Source organism: Macrobrachium rosenbergii, chromosome 20, assembly GCF_040412425.1.
Source record: "Macrobrachium rosenbergii isolate ZJJX-2024 chromosome 20, ASM4041242v1, whole genome shotgun sequence".
Taxonomy (NCBI): domain Eukaryota; kingdom Metazoa; phylum Arthropoda; class Malacostraca; order Decapoda; family Palaemonidae; genus Macrobrachium; species Macrobrachium rosenbergii.
In genome coordinates this window covers 20,251,257-20,269,897 of record NC_089760.1, presented here as the reverse complement: position 1 = coordinate 20,269,897, position 18,641 = coordinate 20,251,257, and the positions used below count along the sequence as shown (strand labels likewise).

Genomic DNA, 18,641 nt, shown 5'->3' with positions numbered 1-18,641 from the left:
AGTGGTCTGTCTACTGTGATTGGTGTCATAGACTGGGTTCCTCTCTGCTTTGAACCTCTATTCAACAGATAGCTGATTTCCTAGTCTTTCTCAGAACAGAACTTCTTTCTGTGTCTGCCATAAAGGGTTACAGAGCTGCTTTGGCTTTAGTTCTACGTATGAAGGTCGTGGATATAGCTATATCTTGGGAGATATCTGTGCTGATTAAGAGCTTTGAGCAGTCCTGTTCACCTAGAGAGCTCAAGTCTCCTAGTTGGGATTTGACTCTTGTATTGACTAGCCTTACTCGAGCCCCCTATGAACTGTTGTGGCAGTCTTTGCGGGTAGACATTTGACCCTGAAAGCAGTCTTCATTAGCATTAGCATCATCAAAAAGGGTAGGTGAGTTGCATGGTCTGTCTTATGATGTCAAATATACCAGGGGTTGGAGGTCAACAGTTTTCGAATTTATCCCAGAATTTGTTGCTAAGACTCAAAATCCCTCAATTCATGATGACACATATGTCTCCTTTTCTATACCTTCTTTGGGAGACTTTGTTGACAGTGACCCTGACAAAGTGTTGCTGTGTCCTGTGAGAATGCTACGTGCTTATCTGAAAAGGACCAGACATCTCAGACTGGGATGTCGAAGAATTTTTGTTAGCACAGGCCGAGTCAAGAAAGTGTCCAAGAATACCGTCTCTTTCTGGCTACGAGAAATACATAAATGCATATTCATCATCAGCAGTTGTTTCAGCCAATAGTGTACATGCAAGAGCGCATGACGTTAGAGGGCTGAGTTCTTTAGCATTCACGAATAATTTATCTGTTCATAGAATTTTGAATGCTGGTTCATGGCGTCGGCAAACCACTTTCACTTCCTTCTACCTGAAGGATATTGCCATAGGTCCTTAGACACTTTTTCCTTGGGTCCAGTGGTGGCTGCTCAACAAGTTGTGTAGCTTATCCAGTGCCCCTGGTGAGACAGTTTGTATCTAGCCTAAGATTATGGTATGAAAGTGAAATGAATGAGATGACTGGTCTCTTTTCTTTTCTCTTTTCTGTCTTCTTTGCCTACGGGCAGTATGAAGTTTGTTCCATCGTGAGCTTGAACGGGCATGATACATGTGAGTGCAGTGGCCATGCTGTTAGAGTAATCGTTAATGAATGAAGTTACCTTTCAGTAGCAGAACATTCCTCTCTTTAGCAAGGAGAGAGAGGGATGATAAACCTACATGGGTGGCTACGTTGGTTTGCTATGTGAACAGATTGCTCTTCATCTTCTGCTTATGCAATGAACTTTGGTGTTGTATTGAAACCCAGAAGTCTGAACCTAAGTTACACACATATCTAAGGTTCAGAGGTGTAGGTCTTCTTTCTTAGATTTCTCTTATAGAAGGAGAATGATCAGGTGTGGCAAACCCCGAGTCGATTAATGATACTTACCTCTCACCAAGAGTAAGTCTATCCTATTGTTAAGACCCCAGGTTTGTTCTATGTATGAACAAATCGCAAATTTTTTAAATAGATTGTATTTTTCATAACTAACAAACCTGCAGTCTTAGCATTTAAGGCCCACCTCTAACCACCCTTTTGACAGTTTAACCTGGGTTAGAAGAATACTGATACATCACAAGTCCCAGCTTGGGTCAGTGGTTGTTCCACCTAACTCGTGACAGAGGACAGATGCCACCAGTTCCTTGCTTATATAATTCTATTGAATTTTTTTACCGGTTCTGGCTGGCGAGGGAAGATTTATCATAATGTTAAGACCACATGTTTGTTAGTTATGAAAAATACAAATTATTTTTTAAATTTGTGATACTCTATGGTCACACCTGAAAATCTCAGGGGGTGGACTGTATGATGCTTATTTGCTCAGCAGAAAATATTGTCACAGTAAATTATAGTAATTTACTGAAAAAGTCCTATCAAAATTGGTAAAAATATATTACAGTATTTGTAAACTAGTTATTTCACAGATTTCCACCAGTTGGTATGAATATCTGAACAATGTTTATGTATCTTAATATTTCAGTGTATGTAGAACTATTAGTATAGGAGTGGTAGGCATGTGGAACATTTGAAAAAATGGGACAAATTTTGTACCCATCTAAATTGTATTCCTAGCTTAAATTTCATAGCCATCATTTATAAATAAGGATTTGTTTTACCACAAAATAGGGTAAGAGAAATGTTTGTAGGGTTTTGCTGAGATCAGTGGTTTTAATATCAAAATATTCAATGTATACATACTGTTTGACCAATCCTGATTTCGTCCACAAAGGTATCCCTTCTTGTGCTTTATATTGTCCTTGTAATTTGAAATAGAATGTCCCTAAACCAAGATAATTCATTACTTCACCACATCATTTTGTGTTTTCATGTAAGGATGAGATTTTTGTTGTGGTTTTCACTGTACATGTAGTTTGTAAAAAAGAAAAGGTTATTGGTATGTATTATTTCCAGAGAAAATATTCCCTGATAACTTCATAATAGTAACTAATAACTGAAGGAATCAGGGAACCAATTTTGTAGGATATTTTTGTAGTTATGTTAACTGGGACTGCATTTCATAAACCAGTACTGTAGTTGCTACTAACCTTAACAGTATAAAGCATGTTGGAGTTTCCGTGACATTTTTGTAGAAAGTGCATCTTGAATGGCAGACAATAATAGAAATATGCATCTCAATTAATTATCAAACAATCTTTATATTCACCATAGAATAGGGAGTTATGTTATGCCTGAATTACTGACTTTGTGATTTTAGTGAATTCCAGCAAAGTTCCTTAGGTTTGTCTAGGTGCTCCAGATGATGAAATTTTATTAGGTACAAGATCCCATACCCCTTTTTTGTCCAATTTGGCTGCTACAGTATTAGTATATATTAGTGTGAGCTAATAGTTTATAGTATGCATGGCTAAGAGGAAAACTTTTATCTTATTTTCTTCATTAAAAGTATAATTCACAATTTTGTGATCTGGATTTTTCAGATTAAACATTCTACAGTTCCTACATGGAAAACAGCATATGCATCTGATGAAAGTGCAGCCATTATTAAAGAAACTTCATTCCACCGAAACGATGATGCACAAACTCCTGTGGATGAAGATGAGGTTATCCCAGGCTATAAATATGGAACAACATTGGTACCATACATAGGTGAGTTTGTTATCCTTCATCTTTGCTGTGTACCTTATGAAAATTTCTGAAAATATTTTTTTTTTTTTTTTTTTTTGTACTAAGTATCTACTGGGAAATTGAAAGGATCATTGTATTTGTATGATTTTTAAAATACATTGATAATCTAGCCCATTTATGTGCATCAAGTAGTCTTGGATGCTTAACTCTCTTAAAAGAAAGAGGGGAAAATTAAAGCCAACCAGTAATTTTCATGTATTGGTGGATTCCCACTTCTCCAGCCGTGAATGAGGTCTCTCTCTCTGTGTAATCATTCCTAAAAATTAGGCTTCTTTGTGCCGGTGATTCCTAAGTTGTAACTGTAGATACTAAGTATGGAACACCATTCAGAATTCGTGGCTCTGATTGTCAGACAGCAAGCCTTGGGTATGACAAGCATCCTGCCCTTCATGTAAGGTTCATGGAATTCTGCATATTGCTTCCAAAGCTGAGAGAATAGGATCTTCCCTTGGTTGATTCTTTGATTTTTCTCTGCTGGTATGTGTATGTTGCTAGTCATCCCCCTTCATTAGAGGATAGAGGCTCTTTGATGGGAATTCTCCAATTCAGTAACTTCTTAGGGTTTCAGGGATTCAGCTTCTCTGCCTTTGTGGCTGTAAAATGTTTTCTAGAGGTAATGTTTGAAGAATTGCTGTTATGCTGTTTATGAGCCTAGTCATTTCCATCTTTTTCAAGGTGTGCACAAAGATATATCAAGCATTTCTTTGCATAATGATATTGATGTTGAAGTGACAGAACCACTATTTCCTGCAAACACCTCTTCAACCTTTTTTTGTAGGTAATCAAGGAAGGACCTCTGATTAAATCTATACCACTCTTCCACAGTTAGCAGACTTTCATGCAAAAAACTGTCATTCATGAAAGTTTGGATGGCTCACTTGATCAGATGGGAACTGCTTGGACCTGACTGGGATGCTTTGTTGACACTAAGGCAGTTGTTCCAACTTTGCAAACTTGAGGTTAATGAGTGAGCTGCATGTCTTTTTGAAAGTTTATGCACATCAAAGTTTTGAAATTAATAGATCTGTCATTTGCAGCCACCTATGTAGAAGAAACAGTATCTAGCGGATGAAGGCCATTTTTGCTCTTATCCTTGGCTTAGTCTGAAGAAGGACTTTTCCTTTCATTGTCAGAATAATTTATCTATATCTAGGAACCAGGGGATCCAGAAGTACCTCTAGACTTAATGTTAAAGGGATGGATCATGAAGCAAAGAACCAGAATTGTATCTAATTTTGGGTCATGCAGATGACTTCAAGGGCCATAGGGAATTACAACTGATGGCAAAGAAAACAAGGTCGCATTTGTTGTCAACAAGATTTGGGTTTATTCCAGTAATTCTTAAATGCAACTTGGGTATTGATTAATGTACAGTATATTGCAAGCATGAGGTAGTATCATACTGTGGATCTTTCTTGTTGCAGCAACGCAGGTGATTCATGCTTCAAGTTAGGTTCCTGACTCCATAGTCTTTATTGTACTCACCTATGTTTTCCTATTATGATATGCTTGAGCAGTGATTACTGCTTTCTTTTTTCAGAGGAAATGTAGCATCCAGACATTTTTGTGACCATGAAATAGAGTAATTATAAGTAATAGTTTACAAAAAGGTTGTTTTGAAATCATTAAGCATTTGCTGAATTGAGGTGAAAGGATCTGGGACACCTTGTGAGGAAGAATTTGAAAACTCATTTAGAGCTTCACCCTTATTGTCTAGGTTATTTAGGATCTTTTAACATTCTTTGAATGGTAGGCATAGTTGGTCAGAAACGGTTCAGGATGACAGGTGTAAAGAAGAGGAGCCTCTATCAAAGAATGGCCTTAGATGCCTTATGAAGGACATTTGCTCAACTTTTGTCTTTAGGGTATGTTAACAATTTCTTATCATTAATTAAAAGGCAATAATAGATGATGTACCTAATCCTAAGGTGGTTTACTGAATTTCTTGTAACTTAAGTTTTAATTTGTTGCTGTAATTTCTCTAGCAAAATTATATATGTACTTTATACCAAAGTGTCAAAGATGCACCATAATTTTTACCAGTAATGTTTTAAAAAGAAAAAATAAAACACTTGAGAGTTGATGGCTTTGTTTTGGTTGGTAAATGATTGTGCACATTTAACTGTCTCAATTTATAAGGTGCTCTCTTCAGCAGCTGTTGTGTACCGATGTGTGTAATGGTATGTGTGCACATTCAACTGTCTCAGTACATTAAGTACTGTGTCTTCAGCAGCTATCATGTATTTGGTTACACAGTTCTAGTTTTTAGTTAATTTTTTAAGTTTACATGCCAGTTAACTGAAAAATTTGAACAGGTTACCAAGCAGTGTACTCTGTATGAACTAGCTATTCATGTTACATTAGAAATTTCGTTGGCCAGCAGTGCCTCAGGGCATGTACTGGATGGGCATAGCTTTTTACATTATTTTAAGATTGATAATATTGATGGTAGATTTATGCAGTAATTTGTTTTAATCACAGACAAAGGAAAAACCAAGCACCACAATAGTAAATATTAGAAATAGGGAATATTTCATTGCAAAGTTATACTGGGTTAAACACAACAAGAATGTGAAATGCCAAATAAAACTAAATGACTAGAATAAAGATAAAATCCACACAATACAAATATTACAAATAGGAAAATATTTTTATTTTCAAAATGTAAGATGGTTAATTTCTGAAGAAACTGTCATAAAAAAAGCAACAAATTACAAAACTTCCACTTTGTACGTTACTGCTTGTTTCTTGACTTGTCTGCTTTATTCTGCCAGTACAGGAGTGAATCTTTGTGACAATGTATATGTTTTTGTTTTTTGTGATACTTTTGTTTATTTACTCTTTTAACTAAGAATGATTTATGTACTTCATTTGGAGGTAATGGACAAGCTTTCAAATTATTGTCTAGCAAAGATAGCCTTCTGGCATTAGGTTGGGCCAATGAAAAATGTAACATCCTCTAGAACACAAGGTAAATTTTATAAAATTATTTTAGGAAAAAATTATAGTCAATACTGGGAAACAAAGTAATTCTCCTCCAGTTGACGTGTTTCGCATTATTAATTATTATTATTATTATTCTTATTTTTATTTTTATTTTTATTTATTTATTATTTTTTTTTATAGCACAGCTGCTGAGTTACATATGTAGACTGAAGGGCTCCAACAAAGTATTATATCTTAAAGGAAGGTAAAAACTTGAACAAGACAAAGTTAAAGAAGTTGAGCAGTTAGGTTTTTCAAGTCAATAAGGAACATTGAAATTAAAACTGAAAGAAATGCAGCTGGTGATAGAAAGGTGAATGCATATAACCTTTAGTAACACCTATGTTAAAAAGGACTTTCAGCAAAGTTCTGATTGTTCAGATTAGAGCAGTTTTACTTATAGGACTTACCTGGTAGTTACATATAGCTGTCGTCTCTGAAAACTGGCAGAATTTTAAATTTCGCGCTCAGCGTAAAAACACCTAGGTGATCCCTCTACCAGCGCCCTCTATAGGTAACAAGGAACTATCCCAACAATGTTCTAGAACCCATTAAGTGTTCTGCCGAGAGACCGGTAACACGGTCTCGTTTTGTGGTTGTGTTTTTTGTCTGCAATTTATACTTAAGTATTTCTTTGTGGTTTTTTGCTAGCTAGCGCTTTGCAATTTGTGGTCGGAATTAATTCTTTGTACAATATGTCTCATTCTGGTTCCCAGTATAGATATTGTGCTTTAGGCTGTAGGACTTGGTTTGCCTAAAGCGTATATCGACCCCATTCAGTTTGCTCTTCATGTAGGGGTAAATTTTGTAATTCAGAGAATACATGTGAGGAATGTATGCATCTAACAACGGATGAATGGTCAGCCTTAGAGAAATATCTATCGGAAGTTAGAAAAGGACAGAGTTAGGAAAGCTTCGTCCAGAGGTCATCATCTGCTAAGTCTGTAGGGCAGGTAATTCAATCTGTTAACCCTCTCTCCTATTAACTCTCCTTTGTCCGACCCTGTTGATCCCAATCCTATCACCGTGTCAGAGTTAAAAGTCCAGATGGACACTAAATTTTCAGCTGTGCTTTCAGCCATCCAGACGATGGGCCAAGCCATTGAAAAATTGGCTCCTCAAAGTGAAGTGTTAGTGGAGGAGGTGTCTGTTCGGCCCACTGCTCGTTCTCCCAGGTCTAGACCTCTGTCGGACTCCCCTGGTTCAGGAGAGGGCATGTCGACCCGAAAACCGAAAGGAGGCAAGTGGGGCTTGCTCCCTGAGCAGTCACCCCCTCAAGTATTCCTGTTGTGCATTCCCAGGATGCTTCCCCACGCCATAGAAAAGGCGCTGCTGGGGATGTGTCTTCTAGTGGTGATGATTGTTGACTCCTCCTCAAGTGGGCGCTTTTGACCGCATTCTTCTCGCCCTCTCAAGAGGTCTCTCGGTCTCTCCTGCAGCGATTCCGAAGAAAGAGCGTTGGACGGATCCGCATGCGGGCTGTAGCTTCTGGGAGGATCCTGAACCTTTTTCCTCCTCCTCTTCAGTAGATCAGCCCCTCGCCGGAAGGAACCTACGCGTACTATTGCCGTAATCAAGCGTGTTTCCGTTCCAGGAGCGTCTACATCTCGTCCAGCCTCATCGCAGATAGTGCCTCCTCCTACTACCGGTCAACAAGATCCCGTTTTGTCGCTCAAGTCACGGACAAATTGACGGATCTTATTCAGTTCTTTTGTGGCGCTCGTGCTGCTTCGGGAGCACCTGTTGCGGAGACACTTCCTTGAATGCGCCACAAGTCTTGACTCGAGCCTCCCATTTTCGCATGCACCAATGAAGAGGCTCAACCAGGCGCTTCAGCATTCTTCTCTGGCTCCAGATTCGCCACGTTCGGTTGGCGAAACGCCACTTCAGCATGGCGCGGCGCCACTTCAGCCGCGGCGCCACACTTGACTTGGATTCGGCGCCACATCGGCATGGTCGTAAGACTTTAGATTCCGAATGGCGACCTTCTTTTCAGAGAAACAATCAGGAAACTGTTCCTGTACACCAATTGTCTCCTGTGTCTTCTGTAGACGGGAAGAAATCAAAAGAAGATGTAGAAATAGAAGAGGACTTTCCAGGAATCAGGAGAAATCTTGGGTTATAAGGAGTTACTCAAGTTTTTCGTGGAGAACTTTGGGGACTCTTTTAAGCCTTCGACTAAGGAAGATGGCTTTCTCCCAGATCGCAGTTTAAGAGGGATAACGCCTCGGATCCAGCTCCTTTTACACGCCTAGTTTTGGCGATTTTGGCCAAGAAGGCTATCAAGAAAATTAATTCCTGGCTCTCAGACAAGAGAGAGCAAGGCAAGAGTATGTTTTGTCTTCCACCCTCCAGATTGGCTCATCGCAGCCGCATGTGGTGAGACTGGAGAACGTTTTTCTTTGGGTGTGTCTGCCTCCGCTCAAGGGGACTTCTCCAGTCTAGTGGATTCAAGTCGTCACACAGCTCTTCAATCAGCGAAGATCTTTTCACGCAGTCGGAGTTGGATCATCTTCTCAGAGTATTTTCGCTGTTGTGGAGGTCATCAGTTTCCTTGATTGGTCAGTGGCGGCTCTGGCTAGGAAAGTCAAAGAATTCGGACGGATGCGCAGTCGACGGATTTCACTCGGTAGTCGACTGCATAGACAAGGGGGTATGCGATTGTGCCTTGGAGCTAACAATCGGTTTTGCAACCGGAGTTCTGAAGAAACGACAACTCTGGTGCTCTTTTTTGGCCGAGGGTGTTTCCCAGCCAGAGGTCTGCTCTCCTCTTTGCCCCTTTGTCGAAGGACCACTTGTTCCCGAAGGAATTAGTTAGAGAGACTGCTGAAGCTCTCACACAAAAAGCAACACAGGACCTGTTGGCTCAGTCAGCAAAGAAGCCAAGAAGACTACTCCGTAGCTACTTCCACCAAAACTGGTGTTTTGGACACTTCCAAGACGTTCAGGGGCAAGTCTGCTTCTCGGCCCTTTTCCAAGTTTCCGTGGGAAAGGAAAATCTTCTACTCGACCTTCCAATTTTCAACAAAAGAAATGAGTGTGCTGTCCTCCACATAGCAGTAGGTGCCAGACTCCAGTCGTTCTTGGAAGCCTGGCAAAAGGTCACTCAAGATCCTTGGACCTTACAGGTGATCCGAGAGGGTACTCCATCCCATTCCAACAAAAGCCCCCTCTATCGGACGCCCAGTCGTTTTTTCCAGCATACTCCAACGACTCTCAGAAGTTTTGCGCTATTCGAGAAGAAGTAGAAGCACTACTAAGGAAACAAGCCATCAATTAGTGCCGACCCCATGCTCTCCGGGTTTTACAACCGTCTCTTTTTAGTTTCAAAGGCGTCGGGAGGTTGGAGGCCGGTTCTAGACGTGAGCGCATTGAACGTTTTCCGTAAAAGAAGACGAAATTTTCGATGGAAACGACAGAGTCGGTGTTAGCATCTCTTCAACCGGGCGACTGGATGGTCTCGAGCAGACCTCCAGGATGCGGCTCCACGTTCCTATCCATCAGGAATCAAGGAAGTTCCTGAGGTTTGTTTTCCAAGGCAAAGTTTTCCAGTTCAGAGCTCTTTGTTTTGGACTGTCAACTGCACCTCAAGTGTTTACAAGAGTTCTGTCAACGGTGGTGAAGAATCTTCACTTGCAAGGAATAAGGATGTCAATGTATCTGGACGACTGGCTTCTGAAAGCACACTCCAAAGCCAAATGTGTGGAGGACCTAATGAAGACATTATCTCTGGTAAAGGAACTAGGCCTACTAGTCAATGTTAGAAATCGTCCCTCTCACCATCACAGCAGATAGTTTATTTGGGAGTGAGAATGGACTCTCTGACTTTTCGGGCTTCTCCATCAATACGGAGAGTAGAGTCTTGTCTAAGCATGATAGACGACTTTATATCGCGAGGTTTGCTCAGCCAACCAGTGGATGAGCTTACTGGGGACCTTAGCCTCGATGGAGAAGTTCGTAAAACTGGGGAGACTCAAGATGAGGCCTCTGCAGTTTTATCTACAAAGCCAATGGCCACGCAAAACCCATCCAGTTCCTTTCTTTTCAAGATCTCAGATCAGATCAAGAAGGAGCTGTTCTGGTGGAATTCAAGAGAAAGACTACAGGAGGAATTTCTCTTTTATCAAGAACCCAGACTCACTCTCTTGTCAGACGCCGGATCAGGGTGGGGAGCGACTTTAGACAACAAGGAATGTTCGGGCCTGTGGCAGGAAGAGCAGAAAGAACTGCACATAAATGTGAAAGAACTGAAAGCGGTACATCTAGCCCTGATGCAATTTCAGCAAGAGGTAAAAGGCAAGGTTATTCTAGTTCAGTCGGACAACACGACAGCTCTTGCTTATATCAAAGGCAAGGGGCACTCATTCCTTCTCCCTGTATCAGACGACCAAGGAACTTTTAGAATGGTCGGAAGAGAACGAGAAAACGTTATTGACCAGGTTCATTAAAGGAGAGGAATGTAACAGCGGATCTTTTAAGCAGGAAGAATCAAGTCTTGCCCACGGAATGGACCTTACAGCAGGTTTGCAAACAATTGTGGAATCTGTGGGGTTGTCCACTAGTAGACCTGTTTGCAACAGACAGAACAAAACGCCTCCCAGTATATTGCTCCCCAGATCCGGACGACAAGGCACTTTGGGTGGATGCAATGACAATGAGTTGGGATTGCCTAGATCTTTACGCTTTTCCACCTTTCAAAATTATCAGGAAGGTCTTGGAAAAGTTCAGGAACCACAAGAACACCAAGATGACTCTAATCGTTCCTTTCTGGCCATCGAGGGAATGGTTCCCAGATCTTCTCCTCCTCCTGCAGATTTTCCGAGATCCTCCCGTCGAGGAAAGATCTACTCAGACAACCCCACTTCCTGAGGTTCCATCAGAACTTGTCCGCTCTCACGGCTTGTCGCCTGCAGACTGTCGAGCGACTCCTCAGGAAGAGAGGTTTTTCAAAAGGAGGTTGCAAGCGCTATTGCGCGACTTCCAGAAGAAAGTCTTCAGACGCATTTGTGTATACCAGGCTAGATGGAATCAGTTTAGAGACTGGTGCAATAGACATGGAGTTTCGTCTTCTAAAACCTCTCTAAATCAAATAGAAAAAGTTCTTGCTATCCCTTTTTAAGGAGAAAGGATTGTCTTTGAGCACGATTAAGGGGTATCGATCAATGCTCTGTCGGTATTTAAGCACAGAGGTCTAGACATCTCGAACAATCAGGATCTAACAGATTTACTTAAGTCTTTTAATACCTCGAAGACGAAAGTTCCTAAACAAATAGCATGGAATTTGGACATCGTTCTTAAATGGATTTGTTCAGATCAATTCGAAGCCTTTGGCAAATGCATCGCTGAGAAATTTGACTAAGAAAACTATTTTTCTAGTATCACAGTTGACAGCCAGGAGGGTGAGTGAGGTTCATGCCTTGGACAAAACTATTGGTTTCTCTCAAGGAAAAGCTGTATGTTCTTCCTCTCTTAGGTTCTTAGCGAAGAACGAAGATGCGTCCAGACCATGGCCGAGGTCTTTCAGCATTAAGAGCCTTTCAGATCTTGTGGGAGAAGGAGAACAAGAGAGATTGTTGTGCCCGGTGAGAGCCTTAAAGTTCTATATTCACCAAACAAAAGGTATCAGGGGCCTTTTTCTTACCTTGGGAGAACTTGTGGTGTTCTGTGAGAAACCCGTCAAGACCACTTTCTAAGAATGCTCTTGCTTTCTTCTTAAGAGAAGTTATTTCAGAAGCCCATGTGAATTGTCAGGACTCAGACACAGGAACTCTGAAAGTGAGAGCACATGAGATAAGAGCTGTAGCTACTTCTTTGGCTTTCAGGCACAACCTCTCAGTGCAAAAGATTGTGAATTCTACATTTTGGCGATGTAAGTCGATCTTAGCATCGCATTACTTGTCAGAATTGAAGACTGATTTTGACAATGGCAGTACCTTAGGGCCTTTAGTAGTTACTGACACGGTGGTGGGTGAGGGAGAAAGAGGGGCAGCCCTATCCGACTAACATTTTCTCCTTGAAGTTGGAAATTGAGTTTGGTTGACATCGTTTGTAGGTACTATGTTGTTGGTTTAGGAGTACCTACAATCTTTTAATTTTGTGGTTGAAAGTTTTTAATTTTATATTTTGGTGATAGAGGTGATCCCTTATTGTTAATTTGGTTCTGCGCCCAGAGCAAGGGCATACTAAGTCTTGTCCGTCACGGCGTTGTCCTCTCACGGGCAAGTACTAACAGATTGTATCTGACACCCGGATCCTTTATATCCTGTCTATACAATCGAGGGATAAGCAGACTACAGAGGCAGTAACCGCTGAGTCAGCAATCCTTCAAGGTAAGGAACTAAAATTCATGTTTTTGATTTCTAACAATATATGTGGCTGACATGGTCCCACCCCCTCTAAAGGTGCCAATCAGCTATATGTAACTACCAGGTAAGTCCTATAAGTAAAAATGATATTTTTATGATAAAATAAAAGGTTTTACTTATACTTACCTGGTAGTTACATGAGTAAACCCGCCCACCTCCCCTCTCATGTCAAGTGGGCTTAAAACTTAATGGGTTCTAGAACATTGTTGGGATAGTTCCTTGGTACCTATAGAGGGCGCTGGTAGAGGGATCACCTAGGTGTTTTTAGCTAGCTAGTTGAAATTTAAAATTCTGCCGTGGCGTCAGAGACGACAGCTATATGTAACTACCAGGTAAGTATAAGTAAAACCTTATTTTATTTTATCATAAAAATATCATTTTCATTGTGATGTGTTGAACTTGATTTGCTGCTTAGGATATGCCCATTTACAATTCATGAAGCTAGGGTTATTCATTACAGTAGTTTGGATTTTTATTGCTTTCTTATGTAACTAGAAAAAATATTTAATGGAAAGGTATTAATTCTGTAAGTCAGCTAAGGAATATAATGGGAATTTAGCACAGAAGTGTAGAAATTTAAGAAAAAATTAACATTTATTGTGTCACATTAACACACAGTTGTAACTAACATAAGTATATGGACATTTATGGCTTTAATTTTTGAACATTTGATTATATAAGTGGAAGCATTGTGACATATCATGTAAAAAATAAATTTTTATGCTAGTTTAATGTGGTCCCCACTTAATAACAGACAGACAGTAGAAATAAAACTGTACAAAGGTTATGGATCATTGGGAAAGACTAGAAGGACTGTCTATGTACAACTTAAAAAATAGAAAAAGTTTTAGTTGGCAAACCTGTAAGCCAGTAGTCGAAGCAATGTTATGCAATAACACTGGAATTATCAAAAATAACAAAATTGATTGTGATTGCATCAGATATTGGAAAACAAGATAATTAACTGTCAGTATTTGAATTTTGTGCACTATTTTTCACTGCATTGTTAGCCAAGGTTAGAAAGTAAATTAATGTAGTTTAAAGAAATTCTATGAATTGTGTGTCTGGTAGATGGAGGTTAGTAGATTTGAAATATGGTAGATATGTGGATATACCTAGAATTACAAAAGTAAGAGGAACTAAGACACACTCGCCTTCAGCTGTATTAAGTTGTATCTTGTGATTAAGTTATGGTTATTTTGGCAGATGAGGACTCTCAGATGAAATACTTCTCCAATACCCAAAGATGTTTAAGCATTCTTGGCTTTACTCGTAGATCCAATGTTCCTCATCAGTTCTGGGCAGGAGAACAAGTTCTTGTTATAACTGGTCGAGAAGGAGATGAGGTAAGACAGTTTTGTTTCCTTTTGTACTGTTATATTATTGTTTATAGTCTCCTCCCAGTTTGTAATGTAGTTTTTCATAATCTCCTCCCAGTTTATAATGTAGTTTCCCACTTAGTTTGACATCAACATTTTTCCAAATCTCATCCAGTACTGTGCTTTGTGTTTTGCCTTTCTTGCATCTGCACAAAATCTTGGCACTCCAAGCTAGTAAAATTGAAAGTGATGGTTTGTATTAAAAAATATTAATTTTCTTTTGCAAGAAGATATTTGTTTAATTTGAACATCATTACTTTTAATGCAGCCTCAGCAGTTACATGTATTGGAGTTTGTTGAGCTGCAAAAAAAAAAAATACCTTAGTTTTACCAGACCACTGAGCTGATTAACAGCTCTCCTAGGGCTGGCCCGAAGGATTAGACTTATTTTACGTGGCTAAGAACCAATTGAGCTGCAAAGCCATGGAAGACCACAATGATGAAAATTTGCCCAGTTGAGCATAAGGAATGTAATATCCAGAGACTAGAAACACTATTTTGGATTGGTGAATGAGACAAATATTCCAGTAGCAAAGTGAGGATTTTTTTTGTATACAGCAATAGACATGGAAAGGGGAAAGCTCAGAGCTAGGGGTGTAGGGAGCAGGTATGTCAGGCGCTGGAAATCGATGTCCAACAGGATTTTTATTGGACAAATATGATGATGATGATGGCTCTCCTGAACCTTGGTCCAAGAATGAGGGTGGGCGGGCTTGACCTGCTGCAATGGCTGGGCCTAGGGAGAAAGAATCGAAGAACCTATTATGAAGGCCCCTTGAGTAAAAGGTCAGGCATCTTCAGGTACCAACTTTTAAACTCTGATGCAGAATCATGTTCAGTTTTTAACGTTAAGATATCACTTACGCTCTACCATGGACGTTCATCGTCGGAGGGCTACGGCTATTACGGATGATCACGTCTCCTCCGCAGTAGTCTCGGGGTCAGCATCGGCATGTGGCTGTCATTCTCCCACAGACGTTCAGCATCGTAGGAAGCCTGGTACAGGCAAGGATCGTGACCCTACGACCAATGTCCACGGTCATGATTCTTCTGTGGCTGGCTACGTAGGGGTTTTGTCAGGTGCCGTGCGGACATCAATAGATGGTTCCTCTCGTCTGCCAGCCTAACCCACAAGGACTGCTCACAAAAAGGAAGTTTTATGAAGAGCCCCTTTCCCCAATTATTCCTGTGAAGGTTTGGAGGAAGGATGACAAGGCTCCAGTCAAGAAGACTCATATACCGGATCTTCAGGCTAACGTCTGTTCAGGTGGAATTCCTGTTGGCATTAGGGACCGAGATTGGACATCGTGCTCTCGCTCCAAGTCTCGGTTGCCCAGAGGCCCCTGTGATTCATCTCTTGGTTTCACATCCGAAGATGTCTGGGTAGGCATGACCATGATTCTTCATCAAAACGTCAATCTTGTTCAAGATACAGTAGCAGAGACCACGGCCATTGTACACCGTCCCAAGGCCATGGTCTTGACATGTCCGGGCCGTGTAATGATTCACGTCTGTCAAGCAGGAAAGGTTATTCTGTGTCTAGAGCGAGTGTTCAAGATTCTTCTCTACCTTCCACTTCAGGTGCGCATCCTACACAGGAGGTGGAAGATTTAGAGAACCAGACAGCTGACTTGCTAGAGCTGTTTTTGTTTCATGTTTTTACATTTTTGCTTTTTCCACATTTTATTAACCCTTTAACGCTGAAGCCCTATTTTCAAAAACGTCTCCCGTATGCCGGCGGCCTCCGAGAGGTAGCGCCGAAGCGGAAAAAAATCACAGCGCACTTAGTTTTCAAGATTAAGAGTTCATTTTTGGCTCCTTTTTTTCTCATTGCCTGAAGTTTAGTATGCAACCATCAGAAATAAAAAAAAATATCATTATCATATAAATATTGGAATATATGACAGCAAAAAAAAAAAACTCGTATATAATTGTATACAAATCACGCTGTAAGGAAAACGGTTGAAGCTAATGAGTTAATTTTTTTTAGTTGTATTGTACACTAAATTGGATGATTTTGGTATATAACAGATTGTAAAATGATTAAAGCAACACAAAGAAAATATTATCACAAAATGATGCATGAATTCGTAACGTGCGGACGTAAAAAAATGTTTTTTTCAAAAATTCACCAAAAATCAAAATATTGTGCTAGAGACTTTCCAATTGTGCCAAAATGAAGGAAATTGATTGAATATTACTAGGCTGTAAGTTTTTTAGCTTACAATTGCATTTTTGAACCATTTTGATCGAGTTAAAGTTGACCGAAGGTTGATTTTTTTTCTATTTATCGTTATTTCGATGTAAATATAAAAAAACTGTGAAGAGCTAAAGGAATGATATATTTTTTGTTGTATTCTACATGAAATTGTGCACATTTTGATGTATAACACTTTATGTAACGAATAATATGAAATGGTGAAAAAATTACAGCAAGCTGACGCAAGAAATGACAGGATTTTCAGCGGAGTCCACGCCTGTGAGTGAGTGAAGAATTTTTTTTTTTTTTTTTTTTTTTTTTTTTCACCAAAAATCTACATATTGTGCTAGAGACTTTCCGTTTGTTGCAAAATGAAGGTAAATGATTGATTGTTACTCGAATGTAATAATTATGGCTTACGGATGCGTTTTTCGATCATTTCGGTCGAATCAAAGTTGACCGAATGTTAAAATTTTGTCAGTTATCGTGATTTCGGCAAAAATATTAAAAAACTGTGAAGAGCTAAAGGAATGACATATTTTTTGTTGTATTCTACATGAAATTGCGCACATTTTGATGTATAACACTTTATGTAACGAATAATATGAAACGGCAAAAAAATTACGGCAAGCTGACGCAAGAAATGACAGGATTTTCAGCGAGTCTTGCATAATGGCGGAGGAAAAATTTTTTTTTTTAAATTCACCAAAAATCTAAATAATGTGCTAGAGACTTTCCGTTTGTTGCAAAATGAAGGTAAATGATTGATTGTTACTAGAATGTAATAATTATGGCGCTTACGGATGCGTTTTTCGATCATTTCGGTCGAATCAAAGTTGACCGAATGTTAAAATTTTGTCAGTTATCGTGATTTCGGCAAAAATATTAAAAAACTGTGAAGAGCTAAAGGAATGACATATTTTTTGTTGTATTCTACATGAAATTGCACACATTTTGATGTATAACACTTTATGTAACGAATAATATGAAACGGCAAAAAAATTACGGCAAGCTGACGCAAGAAATGACAGGATTTTCAGCGGAGTTCAAATACGAGAGCGGAGGAAAATTTTTTTCAAAAATTCACCAAAAATCTAAATAATGTGCTAGAGACTTTCCGTTTGTTGCAAAATGAAGGTAAATGATTGATTGTTACTCGAATGTAATAATTATGGCTTACGGATGCGTCTTTCGATCAATTTGGTCGAGTCAAAGTTGACCGAATGTTAAAATTCACTTTGGTTGCTGGGTCCTTCTCCAGCGTCCCAGTCTAAAACTTGCCTCACACGCTCACTTCCGACAGGCAGTATGCGCCTTTCACGGTCCTGACGCCTTTGTGACATATCTACAAACGTCCTGTTGCAGCACGAATACGCAAACACTCGCCAAATTTCTGCAAAACATGTCTGCGTCAAAATATTGCTCCCGCAAGGTCCGACGCTGATGCTATCTGGCGTGAGTAGGAGGGAATCCGCGCATGCGCGTCTGGATGATGCTCAAAAACAACACAACACCTGGATCCGTGAACTCCCAGCATCCACCAAGGCGCGTGATTTGAAATCTTCCGCAAACTAGGCCTATAATTATTTTTTCCTTGAATATTTAAAAAAAGCATTTTCAGTCAACGTTTGCAACGTCCACTCGGCATTCGACAGACAATTTTTGACGACGTTTAAAACGTCCAACAGGCGTTTAAGGGTTAAAGGATATGTATAGTACTGTACTGTAACTTGTAATGAATTACATCAACCACAAAGCCAAAAAAAATAGGAGAGAGAGAGAGAGAGAGAGAGAGAAAACAACTACTGAGGTATCATTTACTTGGAAGCCTATAACATGCACACACACACACAAATGCCTTTTTTTTTTTTTATACTGTTCGCATTTTTATATTTTTACAACTCAAAAGGTAAAGGCAGTCATATGTATAGGGTACATACAGTAGGCATGCACACACACACACACCTTCGCTTTGGGTGATGACACCAAGGCCTAAGGTGTAAATAGCACAGTGTATTGCCAACATCTACAGATATGAATTAAATATTTTTAATTAAAAAAATATCAACAGTGATAAAATATTTTTTGTGTATTGTTATGATATGAGTGATAACCAAACTTAGAGTCAACTAAACTTGTAATGAAATACTGTACAGTAAATCAAGCAAAGCACAATATACAAATTTCAACAAGTGATACTGCGCTAAGAAACACACACTATGTACAGACAGTGAGGTCAGCATTGATGAAATGCCACATGTAGATGTAAACACACACACACACAGGCGTATAAGTAAAGCTTCCATGATATTATGAGGTGAAATGAAAAAATTAATAATTCCAATAAAACAGAAAATGATCAGCTACATTGTAATAATGCTCTTAAAATGAATTTGCATTGGACATTCATCATTGGGAAATGCCATATTTACTAAAGATGTAAACACTGTGTTTTATACCCAAACACAGTTTCAGTGATAGGGCAAAATGAGTAAAACAAATGAAATATGCCATATAGTAATGTACTTT

The 18,641-nt window shown here is 39.5% G+C and overlaps 1 protein-coding gene across 1 annotated transcript in view; it reads left to right on the top strand.

Annotated features, from left to right (window-relative positions):
• Ku80 overlaps nt 1–18,641 on the top strand; it is a 112,024-nt gene that overhangs the window by 28,652 nt on the left and 64,731 nt on the right. Inside the window, exons 8-9 of the mRNA XM_067122098.1 lie at nt 2,976–3,144; nt 13,740–13,879. Of these exons, the coding sequence (XP_066978199.1) occupies nt 2,976–3,144; nt 13,740–13,879 (309 nt within the window). The remainder of the gene's footprint in view (nt 1–2,975; nt 3,145–13,739; nt 13,880–18,641) is intronic.